The 16,751-nt window shown below is 39.6% G+C and overlaps 1 protein-coding gene across 1 annotated transcript in view; it reads right to left on the reverse strand.

Moving 5' to 3' along the window:
- Positions 1–483: 483 nt before the first annotated feature.
- LYRM7 (LYR motif containing 7) overlaps positions 484–16,751 on the reverse strand; it is a 19,757-nt gene continuing 3,489 nt past the window's right edge. The window contains exons 2-5 of the mRNA XM_019555400.1: positions 15,780–15,852; positions 9,812–9,882; positions 6,526–6,607; positions 484–1,476 (exon numbers count right to left, since the gene is read on the reverse strand). Coding sequence (XP_019410945.1) covers positions 1,400–1,476; positions 6,526–6,607; positions 9,812–9,882; positions 15,780–15,852 — 303 coding nt within the window. The 3' untranslated portion in view covers positions 484–1,399. The remainder of the gene's footprint in view (positions 1,477–6,525; positions 6,608–9,811; positions 9,883–15,779; positions 15,853–16,751) is intronic.

Genomic DNA, 16,751 nt, shown 5'->3' on the forward strand with positions numbered 1-16,751 from the left:
AGTTCTTATACTGCACAATTACAAGGTTCCTATCTACACTTTCATCAGGGTTAATTCTTCCTCAAATTGAAGTCAACAGGCCCACCATGGCTAATACAAGAGCAAAAACCAGATGGCTTGCTTTAAACAAAACAATCTAGGTTTAGTAAATTTCTTTAGATAATATAGGCATCACTGAAACAAGTTATCTGACACTGAATTTTAGATTGGGTTTCAAATATAATAGTTTTCAAATGCACAAGTACTTTCTAACTTGATGAATTACAAAAGGTGGCAATCTTAAGTCAGGGCAGAGGGTTTTGTTTATTGTGTGTGGACAGTTAGTATTATTACTACATTCATTTCAAGAAAATAGATAAATGGTGGAGGTATCTTTCTCTCAAAATTGAACTTAAATAAGAATGAGAACCTTGTCTGCCTATGCGTAATGAGTTAAAATTTTAAATGAAACATATCAAGCACACATCAGTCTGAGGATTTTTCCTCATTAGAAACAATGAAACCAGGTCATTCTAATTTATTATGCTCTAGCAGTAAGATCCATATATATAGTTGTGATACTGCCATCTGCCACTTCGTAACTATCCTGTTTTTGAGAAATGCCTCTGTAAACTAGTCTATGATCAGAACATGCAAGTCTATTAACATTATGATCTAAGAATCAATGTAGTATGACTTGTTGGGAATGGGCAACTTTCTATGCTCCACAGTAATTCAAATAACCCAAAATAGTATTTGCACGTTAATGATCAACAACAGACTCACTTTCCCCCATCTGCAAAGGTTGAAAAGAATCTGTTTGAGGAGCCTCAAATCAACCTCTCACACACTAGAATGATGAAGTTATTTCAGAAAACACTGGTGGTGCAATTTATACACTTAAAAGGTAACAATATCCCATAGCACAGTTTTTCACATTGTCAATTTGTAGCAGTGTACCTTTGTTATTGATTTTACAAATACGTATTTTTAGGGCTGCAAGTTGTAAAGTCCTTCTGTAAATATTGTTTAGTTTTGTAAAAATCCTGAATTGTTATGAAATTTTTATGCAGAGCTTATCGGAAATGATAATAGCCAGTGCTTGCAAACATAATGTAGCATACCTAGTATATTTTTAGAATAAAACATAATTTGAGTTTCTATGGAAATGTAATCCCTACCAGTGAAGCAAAAGGTCATTCAGAAATGAGTGACATCAGTCTTGTCTCTCAAATATACCTTCCTAATTCTGAGTATAATCAGTGGATTGGTTTTAATCCTTATTTCCTACAACAGGATTCAATATTTTCTAAATTTAGTCTGAAGGGAGACATAACAGGTACTTGTTTTCAAGGATTTCATTATAGGAAATTAATTTTGCTTTGAGGAAAAAAAAAGAAAAGAAATATACTTTATTCTCTCAAGGTTTGTGTTTTTGTGTTGGCATGTCACGATAAGGAACGTTGTCTAGTAGCAGATCTTTCCTGGGTATAAGCACTGCAACAGAAAAAAAAAAGATCTGTTAGAATAATATTTTACTGTAACGAGCCATAAAAATATATGGCATTTATCATCTTTACAAGCAATGGAGCAGTTTACTACAGAGCACATAGTTTTAAGGTAAACCTAAAAACAGCATTATGGTAATTTTTTAAGCCACCAAGAGAGCATTAACATTTTACCTACTGTGCATTAGAAGGTCTCCTCCACAAAGTTCACCTTTTTGCTGTTAAAAACATCTCTGAAAAATCTTTGAAGTAGCACATTTTCATTGCAACATTCTTCCACTTTTTGCAAAACAGAACAGCAAATTATATTAATTCCTGGTAAACCCAACTCAGATGTTTATTTAAATTTTCAAATATATAAAATTAAAATTTAAAATGAAGCTTTCAGACATTCACTTAAGGACTTTAACCTTTAATTGTGCTAGATCTGCTTTAAAAAAAAGACAGGAAGAGAAAGTGCCAGATGAGATTTACTGTTTACTAAGTTTTCACAAACAGCAGGAGAGAGTAGTGTGTTGGATTCTGTTTGGCTGAGCACCATGTTATCTGCCCATGGGTCAGAAAAAGTTCTAACCATCTGGCTCCTTGAACATCCATGTGGGAGTTCTGCACCTGAGGGCTGAGAGATTTGTGCCAACAGCACAGCTATAAGCTGAAGTACAATGGTTGCAAACATAACTCTGTACTTTGACTATTCAGGTAGGTACTAAAGGTACAGTAAACCTTTAAAATGTTCCAAATTCCATTCCATGTGTGTAATGAGCCACATTACGTCCAAACTATGCTGTTTTTCCATATATTCCAGAAAAGGGAGGAAATTGCTTCCTTTAAAGCTGCATTTCTTTTGAAATTTCTGGTCTTGGTACTGAAAAAGTATTTAACACATTTCTAAACTGTTTGAATAATATTTTATTTGTGTTCCTAGCATAAAGGAAGCATTCATGACCTAGCTCATGTCTCTCTTTTCCTCTACATCAGGAATGTGCGCATGAGAATGAAGTACAAGCTAAAAAAATAGGAGAGAGAGGAAGTAACAGAAAAAACAAAGAAAGATTGAGAAAAAAAGAATACCTAGCTTCTTTTATCAAAAAAGCAAAGTTTTGTATATACACCTTCTGTCACTATAGCAAACCTAAAGTAAAAAACATCAGGATGCATGGCACGTTTGGCATATAATGGAAAGATAAGCTCTACTTATATCAGCTTGTTTGGCAAAATAAAGCAAGTTACACACTGTGAATAATTTGACTCGACAGGCTGCACAGTAACATCCTACAGAAAATATCTGTTTAGCAAAATTGTCTAACAACATAAAAACCCTAGCTACAAATCTGCTTTCTTTATTAACAAGTAAGCTTCAAACCTATTAAGCTGATCTTTTTAAAAACATACTAATTAATCTAATGATAGCTAAGTATCACTTTGTGTCATAATTTTAAATAAAGAGAATAATATTGCTGAAATACATGTAAAGCTAAACTTACAACAGTGTAAAATGACTCCATCTGTTTAAAGGAAAAAATATATTGCATGTTATACAACACTCATCTTCCCAAGCTCCAGTCCTGGTTTTGGACTTCTGAATTCAAGAAACCTCATTACATTACAGTTATTTAAGAAATGTGAGATTCCAAACATGCCCTAGGTAGCTTATGGGTTGTCAGCTATAAAAGATATTGGTGGTAATTCAGTCATAGTCCACAGCTATTAGGGCTGCAAAAAATGTCACCAGGTGTTTCGTTTTGAAGCTGTTTTGAGCTCGAAACAGAGACATCGAAATGAATCAAAACAGCTTTGAAATGAAACAAGGGCACTCTAAATGTTTTGAAAGTTTCAAAACATTTTGAGTTTCAAAGCCTGGTTTACTTGAGTTCAGCGCCAGTCCCAGGTGGCAGCAGTAGCATCCTGTTATTCAGTCAGCAGATCCATGGGCTCCCACCCCTGGGAGGGCTGTGGGGCTGTGCCGGACTCCTCCCAGGGGTGCGAGGCCCTGGATCTGTGCACCAGATGACAGGAGGCTGCTGCCTGAGACCAGTGGCAGCAGCAATCTTCCCTGGCACTGGGCATGGGTTGTGCCCAGTGCTGATCCCAGGAAACAGCCTGAGCTTCCTCTCATCTGGCGCAGATCTAGGGGCTCACACCCCCAAGAGGAGTCTGGCACAACCGGGCAGCCCTCCCAGGGGTGTGTGCCCCCAGATCTGCGCCCCGGTGAGAGGAAGCTCAACCTGCTTATCCCACCTGGGACTGACACCCCCCCACTCACCCCTCTGCTTGGCTCCAGCCCCCCCCAAACGCTCCACACAGCTTACCAGCATCAGCAGCTGCACTCTTGGCCTCCTGCATGGTGGGGGGAAACATGGCTTCACCCCAACTGCCAGGTATCTGCTGCCTCTATCACAGTATGCTGCTGCCGCCCAGCTTGCCATGGTGCAGCGTGGGACCGTGTACTTTTGGGAAGCTCTCAGCTGTCACCTGGGGCTGTGCGCCACTCGCAGGGACCACCAGCCACACTGGGCCACGTCCTGCATGCACAGAAGTGGCGCGCAGGGCTTATGCATGCAGGACCAGGGCTGGTGCAGCCGGTGGTCCCCATGGGTGGTACATGGCCCTGGGTAACAGCCCAGAGCTGCCTGAAAGTACATGGCCCTGTGCCGCGCCACGCTAAGCTGGGGAGCAGCAGCGTGCTGTGGCAGAAGCAGTGGATAACTGGGGGCTAGGGCTGAGCCACACTGCCCCCACTGTGCAGGAGGCCAAGAGCATGACTGCTGATGCTAGTAAGCTGTGGCGGGGCTGGAGCCGTGCAGGGTGGCAAACAGGGGTGGTGCTTGTCCCAGGCAGGACAAGCAGGCTGAGCTTCCTCTCATTGGGATGCAGATCCAGGAGGGCTGCCAGGCTGTGCTGGACTTCTCCTGGGGGTGCGATCCCCCAGATCTGGGCTGCATAAGAGGAGCCTCAGGCAGCAGCAGCAATCTTCTCCAGTGGTCTATGCGGGCCCCACATAGGAATGCGAGCCCTCGGATCTGCATTGGTTTGACCACTTTGAGGGGCAGTTTCTCAGAAACCTCTGCATCTATCTCCTTGAATCTTGGCAGGCTTCATGCCCTCAGAAGGGGCTACCATCTCTGCAATATTCATCCAAATCAGGCAAGAAATGACAAAGTTTTAGGCATTTTCATGATTCCCCATTATAGTCTATGGGCAAAATGTCATAACTCGTTGAAACAGTGACAGTTTTCATAGTTTCATAGTTGGTAGGGTCAGAAGGGACCTGAGCAGATCATCAAGTCTGACCCCCTGCTATGGCAGGAAAGAGTAATGGGGTCAAACAACCCCAGTGAGGTGTTTATCCAGCCTCCTCTTAAAGATCCCCAGGGTAGGAGCCAGCACCACTTATCTTGGAAGTTGGTTCCAGATCCTAGCCGCCCTGACAGTGAAGTAGCACCTCCTGATGTCTAGCCTAAATCTACCCTCTGCCAGCTTGTGACCGTTACTTCTTGTCACTCCTGATAGTGCTCGCGGGAACAGGAACTCCCCCAATGCCTGCTGGTCCCCCCTGACCAGTTTGTAAATGGTTACTAGATCTCCCCTCAGCCTTCTCTTGTGGAAGCTGAACAAGTTCAGGTCCCTTAACCTCTCCTCGTAGTGCCTGGCCTGCTGCCCCCGATCATGTGGATGGCCCTCCTCTGGACCCTCTCCATGTTGTCCACATCCCACCTGAAGTGCAGCGCCCTTCAGTACTGGATGCAGTACTCCAACTGCGACCTGACCAGTGTCACACAGAGGGGGAGGATCACCTTCTTGGACCTGCTTGAGATGCATTTGTGGATACATGACTGTGAGGGAGAGAAGGAGCCAGCAGGCTCCAGGGCCCCGTGCCCGAGCAGTAGCCCACTAGTCCCGCGCCCGCAGGCCCAAGACGCTGGGCAGGAATTCACCTTTCACAGGTGTGTGGGGAAGGGCGGAGCCGGTGTTCCCGGGACTGGCATAAAAGAGAGACTGACTGGCCTATAGTTTCCTGACTGGCCTATAGTTTGACGAAATTAAACAGGACAGTGCTTCGAAACTAAATGAAACGACAAGATGAAACACTGTCCCTTCAAAACAGTGAAACGGACATCGAAATGAAACTATGGTGTTTCACACTGCCCTAACAATGACAGTATTTAATTTAAAGAGCTTCTAATATAGATATTTGACCTTGCCTTTTTGGCCCTCAGACAAGAAGTATCCTCAGTAAATAACTTAATAAATTCCAACTTCACTGAACGTTCTTTTGCTCTTGTATTATGAGAACACATAAGTAGGAGTACCCACTCTTCTTTATTAATCTATGAATTATATTGTAAACCTCTAATATAATGCCTTTTTCTTTTCTCTAAATAATCCCTATGTTTACTGAGAAGCCAAAAGCAAAAGAACAACAGAAGTACGATCTAGAAATGCCCAATATGTTATGCTCTTGAAAAAAATCAGACTAAAACTTGATACTTGGCTACAGGATATCAAAGAATTCTCAGTCCATTAAACATTGCCATAATACACACGTTAGTATATTCAAATAAACTTCACTAGCACTCTGATAAGCAATAATGCCAAAAATCAGATTTTAAAGTTAAGGTAATGCAATCAGATCTGTTAAATACAGTGTAGTAAAAAGCAAAATTTAGATTCAAATAAAATTAATATGAATCATTAGCTTGTTAGAGATTCCAAGGTAACACCTTTAATATCAATGTATGGAGAGGCATCAAGGTAGTTCATACAAAAAGGACAAAGAGCTTGTTAAAGTTATTATTATTTTTGTTTATTACACAAAGGAGGGGAAATAAAAATTATGCATGGCCTGCTTTATTACTTGGAGTCAAATATGCCAGTTAGAGAACTGTAGCATAAACAACAAACATACAACACTTTTGAACAAAAAAGAACAAACCACACATGCAAATATGCACTTACACAGAGGCATATTTCAGGTTGTGTTAGTAAAGTTTAGTAAAGCACACATCTTAAAAAAGAGAAACCATGCAGATTTACTTACACAATCTGTCAGGACCTGTGTGAACTCCCTGAATAACAGAAGTTCTCAGTATAACTTCAACATCCAAACCTATTTTCATTAGCTGTTGAAGAAAAACAAAACAAAGCAGGGCAGTTCTAATGCTGAAGTATTGGTTCTGCACACATTTTCCATGTTGGCAAATATAGAAAAATACTGAAAATGGCCTTCCAAAAAATAATTTAACCCCCACCCCCCGCATCTTACATTGAATGCCTTTTCTCCTGCATGCTCTTAAAATGGTTTTCAAATTGATATAGTCACCCTAACATACAGCCCCTTTAAGATGAAACAAAAGCTGTAGACACAGAGCAGTACAGTATCTTCCTAAAATTTCAACTGATTATTTAGACAGGGAGAATGATTACCAAGCAAATATATTTTAAGTGGTGTCCAATTATCCTGAACATCGGTAAAGATCTTACAAAAAGTGCCTAGTGATCTTTAATGGCATCAGGTTGTCAGTTCTTTCATGATTTTGCTCTCTAATGAAGAAGGTGTAGAAGAGACAAATACATATCAGGAGGAGTAGGGGTCAGCAGGCTTAAGATGTTGCAGGACATGGATTATAAAGCAGCAGGTGTAGTTGAGAATTGAGGAACTGCTCTCTTTCCAACTGTTAGCATTAGGGTTTTGGGTGTAAGTCCTGGAATTCCTCTTCTCTCAATGAGAAATATGAAAGAGATCCACACATGTGCTCTTTCCAACCAACTGCTCTCAAGTGAGCGGCTAGTACTTATCTGTTTGTGTGGAACCATGGCATGCAGCTGCAAAATTGAGAACTGTTGGACAAACAGAACTCCTTACATTCTGAAATCTTTCAGGTGGCTACTCCTCACTTTTAAACACTTCTTTAATGTTGCACATGCTAAAAAACACTTACTTCATTTTATACTTATAGTTAATGAAGTAACTCAGATATGAATACTCAATATTTTGAAAAATGAATGTCTAAAGCCAGACAGCCAAAACCTACTCTTAAGCACAGACAGGTGGTTTTATTTCCACAGGTTCTGAGCTACTGAGAAATCAGCAATGTTGAAAATGCTGGTTGCATACCTGTAGATCAGTTTTTGGTTCATTACTGCAACTTATTTACAATAGTTAAGAAAGGTAAGAGGCTTACATTGCACTAGAACAATGGTTTTCAACCTTTTTTCACTTGTGGACACCAAAAAAAATTTTGAATAGAGATGTGGAACCCTTTGGAAATTTCAAATGGAGGTGTGAACACCTTTGAATTGTAAGTGTGGGTATTCACATACTTTTGATGGAATATAGTCATCTTTCACAGACCTCTTAGACATGTTCTGTGGGCCCCAGGATCTGCAGACCACAGGTTGAAAACCACTGCACTAGATAATCATGATGGTTTTAGCGGAGACAGAATTTTTTCACCACTGACTATTCATTCAAATATCCCAATTAACTAGGGGGAAAAAAGAATATTAAACACATACGCATTCTATTAGATCACCACTAAGAAACAAAGCAGAGATGTCACGATTTTGCTATGTATTTTTACCTGCATATCAATAATTATAGTAATGTTATATTATTATATTAACAACTGAATACATGACAAAATTCAATGCCTAGCGCTGTAGTTGCCTGGCAACTGGCAGACATGCTTGAGAGCCTGGACTGAATGCTCGGAAGTGTTAACGTCAGTGTCCAATGGGTGGTGTGATGCAAAACACTGAATCAACTGCCCTGGTTTACGTCGTCCTGCAAAACACATCTAAAGATAGGTGTTATTTTTCTTACCATGTACCCTCATGAACTCAGGAGAGAAATCACAGGTGTGTGCAACATTTTTAACAAGATTTTACTTAATGGAAATGGTGAAGACCATGTTAAAACAAAAACTATTTATTTTATATTATTTCAACTGTATACTTATACTGTACTTTCAGCCCTCAGCCCATTCATAATCTTACTGCTAAGCAGGCTCCTTGATGAATGCATTTTACATAATGGGAAGGAGTATTTGAATTCTATGCGAGTTAGCAGATTTTTTTATTGCCCCTTGAGTCCCTTAATATGCCATCAAAAAAGAGGGACAAAAACATAGGTGGGATGACAAATATATCTATATGAACAACTCAGTCACAAACATTTGATTAAGGGGCGGGGGGAGCTGTTTATTGCAGAACCAAGAACCAGAATAACTAAGTCCCAGCTCTGACAATCCCTTTGGGCTAGTCACTTAACCTCTCTGTGTCCTGGTTTACCCATCCTAGAGAATGGATATATAATATTTTCTCACATACAACACACCCTGGAATATAATTCACACCTCCTTTTTGAAAGACAAAATTAATACATTTTTCTAGAGTTATGCCTGCATAGAGCAGGGACAGCCCAATCTTCATCTGACCCATCCTGTGAAATAGGAAGAGAGAGATCAGAAGCCACTAACAGACAGCAAATTTGTTATAAAAACATTAACTTGATCAGTGATACATCAAGAAAAAAGGAGCTGGTCATTAACACCTTTGGAGAATAATGAGCCATTAAGTCAACTGACTCCCTCAGCTACCTGAATAGTAATACCACAGGCAGAAAATCAGCTTCCCTGCTTAACAAGAGCTGGGGAAGTGGAGGGAGTTGTGCCTGTATGCAAGAAAATTCAGCAATATATTTATTCATAGATGTTAAACTTGCCAATTGCAACTGGAATGTTTGAGGAAAAAACGAGCAACAATTTGAAAAAAAATTCTAATTTGGTTAAAAAAATTGAAAAGAGGTACTTTAAGTACTTTTTAGACTTAGGTCACCCTTCGGAAAATGACAGGTCTTAGTTTTCACTCATTTCTGATGACAGAAAAAAACAGAATTTTGTTGTTGTTGCGTAGAATTCACCAAGATAATAGATCAGTATGTTTTTAAACACTATAGATTCCTGTTAGACATCTCCGGGTTTAACTTCCAAATTACGTTTGCACACGCAATACTGGTAACATTGCAGAACTTTTGAAAGGATCTCAGGAGGCTGCAGAACCTTGGTTGAGACTCTTTGTCTTAAATTATAAATATGAAAGACCACTTACTGCATGTTATATGTAGCAAATACCGTTTACATAAAATAAGCATTAAAGCACATTCACACAAAAAATACATATAAAAGTTTCATTAAATTAACATTTTGGAATATGTAGCTCAATTAGGGTGCACAAACTGCTTTGAGTTTCTTCAGGGAAGACACCGTTATGTACATGCAAAATATTGTTAGAAAAAGCAGGGATGAACATCAAGATGAAATTACCTCCTCTATTTTCTCAGAAGATCTCTCGCCTTGATTATTTCTAAATTCTTCATTTATCTTCTGCCTTGCAGCTGAAAGAGGGCAAGGGAATAAATAAAAAAAACCCAAACAAGTTTATTAAATTGTCCTTTGGCTTTGTGAGAAGCCTACACACTTTAAACACGTTACATTTGTCTTTGTTAACTTCCACAGTCCTTTTACTACCTATTCTCTTTCTTTCCTTGGGAGAATGAACTCATTCCTTTCATAATGCACTCAGCAGTCATAATTATAATCCTAGATCTTTGTACAGTTTGGGTGACCAGCATTATCTTTTAGTCCCACATAAGACTAAAATAATATGCAAGCACATGATTTTGTTTACCTCAAAATACAGCAAATATAATTAGTGTTTTTGAAGGATTATTGCAAACTCTAGCAATCAAATAGAATATTGTGGTTCATTTTAACAACTGTAAGTGTAAACGAGCAAATCAGATGTTCAGTAACTTAGAGCATATTTAAACTATGTTCAACTATGATACAAAAAGAGTGCAAATTTAGAACCACATGGGCTAAAAGAATTTCACAATGTTTTGTGTTAAGAATGTTTTACTGGCTTGAGTTCACTTTAAGAAAAGTGTGGGTAGACAGTAGATAAAGGGGAATTTCTCCTACAGCCTTCTACAAACAGCAAAGGGAAGGAATATTATGAGCCAAATACACATAGGCTGCATGCAGATGTTAAAAAAACAAAACCAAAAAAAACATGCTTTACCAGAAACAGTAGCATGTTATTTCGACTTGGCTCTGCAAAATCTGCATAGAGCGGATGCTTCCACAAGGTTTTTGGGTGCTTTTAGCTAAAGCTGATTCAGTCAGCTATTACATAAAACAGGGGTGGGCAAAATGCGTCTATGGGTACAGCCCGCCAGGCTATTCTATCCGGCCCGCGGGGCCCTTGAAAAATTTAGAAAATTAATATTTATCTGCCCCTGGCTGCCTATCATGCACTACGCACTTAACAACTTCTGTTTTCTTACAATGTGTATGCTTAGCAGAAGAGGGCCAAGAAGATTTAGCAGCAAAGAGAGGAAGCGCTCTTCCTCCGTTTTTCCTGCATTCTCTAAAACAGTGATTTGTAACCACAGTGCCATGGGATGCAGGAGATCCCTTTAAGGGTGCTATCAACTGCCACTTATTATTAGCACTATTAGGTGGGTAAACATCTACATGATTCACAAAATAAATCCAGAGATTTCAAATAGGAACTCATAGCATCAAAAAACCCCATACTGTGGCCCTGAGTTCTTTGCAATGAAAAACATTACTCTCTTATATTCCTGTAATCAAAAAACAAGATAAAGTTAAGAGCTGGCATTTTCCAAGGGATACACTGAGTCTCAAAATGCTGAGAACCTCTATTTTATCAGTTGGTATTTATGCCTCTTTTCTAACGTAACAATGCTGTTTCAACTGACGTGGTAACATTACAACCTGCTGCTCAGTCAGTCCCAGCTAGCTTCGACTAAAGCACTTTCCGAGACGCTCTGCCTCCTTAACCTACTTTTAGGCAAAGGGGGTGGGTGAAAAGGGGGAGGACCAGAGATAAGAGAAAGAGAACAGTATAGTATTAACAGTTTCCCTTGAGTAGCTGAAAGACTGTGTGCTCAGCACCCCAGACCACTTCCTCTACACAAGTGGAACTTCTGATGGGAAGGTAGGAACTTAAAACACTAGCTGAAGTTTTACAGATATCTAGCTAATGGAAGATGTGACCCTCACTCAGCAAGCCCCCAGCCAATCCATAGAGATTGCATAAAGGAACTCTTTAATCTAGTTTAACCTTCTTCCCTCCCTTTTAGCTTTCCCTTTCACTGGCTGGTTGGACCTTAAGCATGTGGCTTTCAAAACTAGGCACTGAATCTAAATTCCTGTTAACATCCGGGAAGCACAATTTTAAAATCAATTTCCTTCCAGAATATACTGTATTTACTCAAATATAAGACGAGGTTTCACATACCAGCAAACTCTCCCATTAAATGCATTTGGCTATTATTAAACTGCAGCTATAAGTAGCAATTGCCAAGTCATGGAAACCAACTATGAAGTTGACTGAATGCAGCCCATACTGAGCATGCCCATATAGCACCTGGTCCATATTGGAAAAAAAAATCACACTGATGGGAACTTTTTACTTAAGTATTACAAAAATATCAAAACTTAAAACCTGCTTCCATCAGCTTACATGCATTACAAAAACCATATCAACTAAGAAGTGGAACAATAAGAGGTCAAAACTTAAAACATGCTTTCATCAGTTTCCAAAACTTCAGCAAATAAGACCAACAAAACGATAGAACATTTTTACATTATCCAGCAATTCCCTCCTATCCCAAATTTCCTGGACACTTTTGTTTCTTAATATCACATTATTCCCTGACACCTTCCAGGATCATCTATTAAAGCATATTACCTGTCATCCTGTCCGGTCTTGTCCCTATCATGCCTTTTTCCTAGCCAACCCTTGGCCTGTAGCCATAACTCTGCTGCCTCAACCCTCATCATCTTTTCATCCTCCTAGACCTACTAGGAGGTATATACTAGGTATCTCCGTTCTTCTCTTTTCCATAAGTACATTGCCTACTCCTTACTTAGTTCTCTTGTGTGCCGTTAGTTATACCACCCCACTTTATTCAAACCCAAACACAAGGTGTCCTCTACAGACAGTTCTAGTTGTTGCAAGACTAATTAAGTTTCTTCCTTTCCACAATACCATGCAAAACTGGTGAATTAACAATTCCATATCACATGCCATATGCTTTCGACTTCCTCTTGGCTCCCACAGGCAAGTAGTACCTTTCTTTCTCATTTCCAATGATTCCTGTTTCTTCACTGGCCTTAAATGCTTGGCAAACTTCACCAAACTTCTATGCAGCTGAGAGGCTGTGGCCCTGCCCTCTATGGGATGGAGATAGTACCAGAGAGCTCTGCACCTTATCTGCATATGCATTTGTGGAGGGTCCCAGGACTTATAACAAAAACACCCAGTTCCAGTTGTGATTGGGGGGCTAATTAGCATATGGATCTTTTGTGGGGGTTACTTGGTATAGGGTCATGTACTGAGCGGTGCTCGGTTGTGGGGTCACTATGGCCTGAAATGCTGTTGACTTGGCTGGGGCCAGCCCAATAAACTATATGATAAGTCATGAGACTTTTGGCTCTGAATTAATTCATGCACAGTTTGTCCTATGTAAAAGAAAGTACAAAAGTGGTTCTCAAAAGAGTTTATGAAATACCTATGCTGAAACTTGGAGCATTCAGGGTTGGGCCCAGAGTCAGACCCACAGCAGTCTTCTGCCCCCATCTCTTTGCCTTCTACAACTTCAGCCCTCCTCTCTATCCTTTTCCCTGCAGCTGACTTTCACATTGTGCTCAGGGAGGGAACAGAACTCTGACAGTAAGCAGGGGCAAGAGGAAGAAGTGGGGGCCAGGGCAGAGGCCAAAGGGGCCACTTCAACACCCTCCCTCCCCGCTGTCACTACTTTCTTTGCTATAGTAGTGGGAGGGGGGAAATTCAAGACAGCCACCCGATAATTAGATTATACACAAGGAAATTTATAACAACTATATCATTTTTAATATATATAGAGTATGTCTGGGGTGGTCATTTTATATTATGGTAATTTCCACTCTCATGAATGCATAACAGTTTGCTTTAACAGAGATGCTCATGAGTAACAGGCAGCTGTCACTGATTTATTATTGTTAAAAGGAAAATACAGTATTAGCATCGGCTTAAAGAAAAAAAAATCTGCACAGATTTTCCAAGTAGACTGCATAAACAGGGATCAAGTTCTAGCCTCCTAAGTTTTATGATGTTATTAATCTAATGAAGTCTGCTAAAAGAATCTGTTCATCAGATTCTTATGATTGTTACTGTCAAAAGCTGCATTTTGGTTGCCCAGTGCTAGGCCCTAAACAAATTTGTTTATACCTGACAGAGCTTGTCAAAGAGAGTGAAGTCCTTAACTTGAGGGAAATTCCTAGACGAGAGTGATATTATACTGCTAAAATACAACATTACAAACTGACAATATTTCTATTTACTAAAAATATGTACACTCCAGGGAACAAGTGAACAGATTCACTTCCCGAAGAGATGACTTTCTGAACTACTGGAATTAATTTTAGTTCAGCATAACTACAAAATGCATTTGAAAGCACTACAGAATACACAATCAGTCTGTTTAAAGGGAGGACATTTTTAGCCCACTATTTTAGATGAAAATGCTTTATTTGATGAGCTGTCTGACAATGAATTCCTGTACACTAAGGAGTCTTATTATACTACTGTCTTTGTTCTTAACCCATTGTTCAATAACAAACTGTATTACTATATAATCTGATAATAAGCCTACTACTACTTTCCTTCAAATGAGTTGTTAAAGTATCTGTAGTCAGGTTATATGTAGGTATATTATCAGGATCCCTATAGCATTAACTTCTGTACTTTCAGTATTTTTGCACATATAATTAAAATACAAAGTCAGAAATGTTTCATGAAGGTTTTTTTAAAGTATTTTTAGTGCATGTAACCTTTGGGTTTCTTTCCTTGGTCAACTGATTCTCCTGCGGGATTCTATAAGGAAAACAGAAGTCCAAGATTTTTATCTACAGTTATTTACTTATATTCAGAGAAAAAGTTGTTTTTTCTAGCACTGAACTTCAAAATGTAAGATGGACTTATACGTAAGGCTGTCTTATGATAGGCACAGTACAGTATTTAGGCTGATTATAATAAGCTGTTAAGTTCTGATCTCCTTGCCAGAGTTCTCATATCTCACCTTGCCACTTGTTAAACTATTAAAGCGTCCACAATCTAAATTTATCTTCCTCTCCCCTGCTGCCCTACTATGTTAATGACCTAAGCACCTTTAATTACTTTCCTTCCTTCCTCCTAGGGTTAAGCTATACATCTGGTTTGTGTAATATTCTAAATGATATCGTTAAAGCAGCATAACCCCCCAGTAGCAATGATACAGCTTAAGCTTTTCAAACCAAAGAAAACAGCGAAAAAGCAAAACATAAAAAACTATTGCATTCTCATGGGCAACGTATACCAGCAATAGGACACCAGTGCACTGTACCACTCCAACCACAACTGGTTGCAAAAGAACACAGGGGTGCAAATAACAGCACAGAACAGGGGCAGGCAATTATTTTGGGCAGAGGGCTGCTTACTGAGTTTCGGCAAGCCATCGAGGGCCACATAACAGGCAGCCCACGGGAGATTAATATTAACTTTCTAAATTTTTTAGGGGCCCCGCAGGCCAGATAGAATGGCCTGGCAGTCTGCATCCGGCCCCCGGGCTGCATTTTGCCCACCCCTGGCATAGAACATCCCATACTCTGCTACTAGCACTTATCTTTCAAGCTTTTGGAACTCACTCTTCCAGTCACCCAATCTCATGCCCCATGGCTTCTCTCTTAGACCTGACTCCTAACTGAACTGAGTCTGCCATGGAGTCAGTGTCTCTAGATTCCCCTGGAGCTGGGGCTGGGGCTGGTATTCCTTTGCATGGAAAATTTCTGATTTTATATTCCAAATCGGAACACAAACAAGTCCCAGAATCCTCTGAGAACAAGAATCACTTCTATCCACCTATCTCTAGTTACAGATAATCATGAGGCACTGTGAGCAAGACTTGAAATTAGATTGTTAAAGTTAAGATGTTTTTGTTTTTGTCTAGGAACAACCTACCGTTGTGATGATTATGCTCTGTACCTTCATACCTGTGGCCAAGGGTGATGGCCTGTTCTATTTATTTAGGCTGTGGACCAGGACAGACTACATGCGTGCTATGCTATATTAAAAAAAAAGGGAAAATAATTACCCTGCTTGATTGCAATGCCTTTAGCTGAATAAGGAACATCATTATGATGCTCTAACAGGCTCATTTGTTTCAGGTCATCTCAAAATTCTTACCTTCTAGAGCTCCAACATCGTTTTTAAACACCTGTTGTCGTGTTCTGTGCAAAGCTTTAAAAAGCTGCAAAACCTGTTAACAAAACATAAGTCAGTGATAGATACATGTTGTTTATAAAAGTATTTCTTAGATAAAACTTCTTATAGATAGAAGTTGTTTTGTCTGCTTTCTCTCATCTTTTCTATAGCAAGCTGATGTAGTATCAGTCTGTGAAAAAATGCTGACTGAATTCTTCATCAGATATTGTGCAGATAATACGTGCACAGAATTCAGGAAGCATAGAAGTTTTTTTTATTTCTAAATTAATAATTCAAGAGAAAAGAAATATCGCAGAGTCTATTTCTCGTTATTTTTCTGTGAATGGAGGTCCCAGTCCCGCAAAGGGATGCATACAAAAACATTCATGCTTCTAGATAACAAAATTTACAGGATTGGGGTTTACAAGCCACTTTAGTAAGTGAATATCATGAGTATTATCAGACCCTAGATTTGCATTAACATTTGATACCATACAACCAAAACAACACAAATAAAATCTTTCAGTATTTGTGAAATCTTGGCAACTGTAACACAGTTATAGAACAGAATCACAAAAATGAATCCATCAGAGGATCTGAAATATCAGAGTAGAATTATTTTTTGTTGTAACATGTTTAAGACTCATACAGATTTCACTTCTGACAATAAGGCAATCGTTACTAAGCAAGTGCTGATTAGAGGGACTATAAAGTCTGATGTAGGGTGTACACCTCAATAGTGGTATAAGTGATCCCATGATCACCTCTTGGCAAAACTGGCCAATTGTAGCCTTGGGTCCACCATTATCTGCTGGCTGGGAAATTGGCTCTGTGGTCAGACCCAGAGGGTAGTGATTGATGGCAGTCACTCATCATGGTGTCCTGTGACCAGTGGGGTCCCCCAAGGCTCTGTCCTTGGACCCATATTGTTCAACATCTTCATTAATGATGTGG

This window comes from Crocodylus porosus, unplaced genomic scaffold (genome assembly GCF_001723895.1).
Source record: "Crocodylus porosus isolate Cpor-Errol unplaced genomic scaffold, CroPor_comp1, whole genome shotgun sequence".
Taxonomy (NCBI): Eukaryota; Metazoa; Chordata; order Crocodylia; family Crocodylidae; genus Crocodylus; species Crocodylus porosus.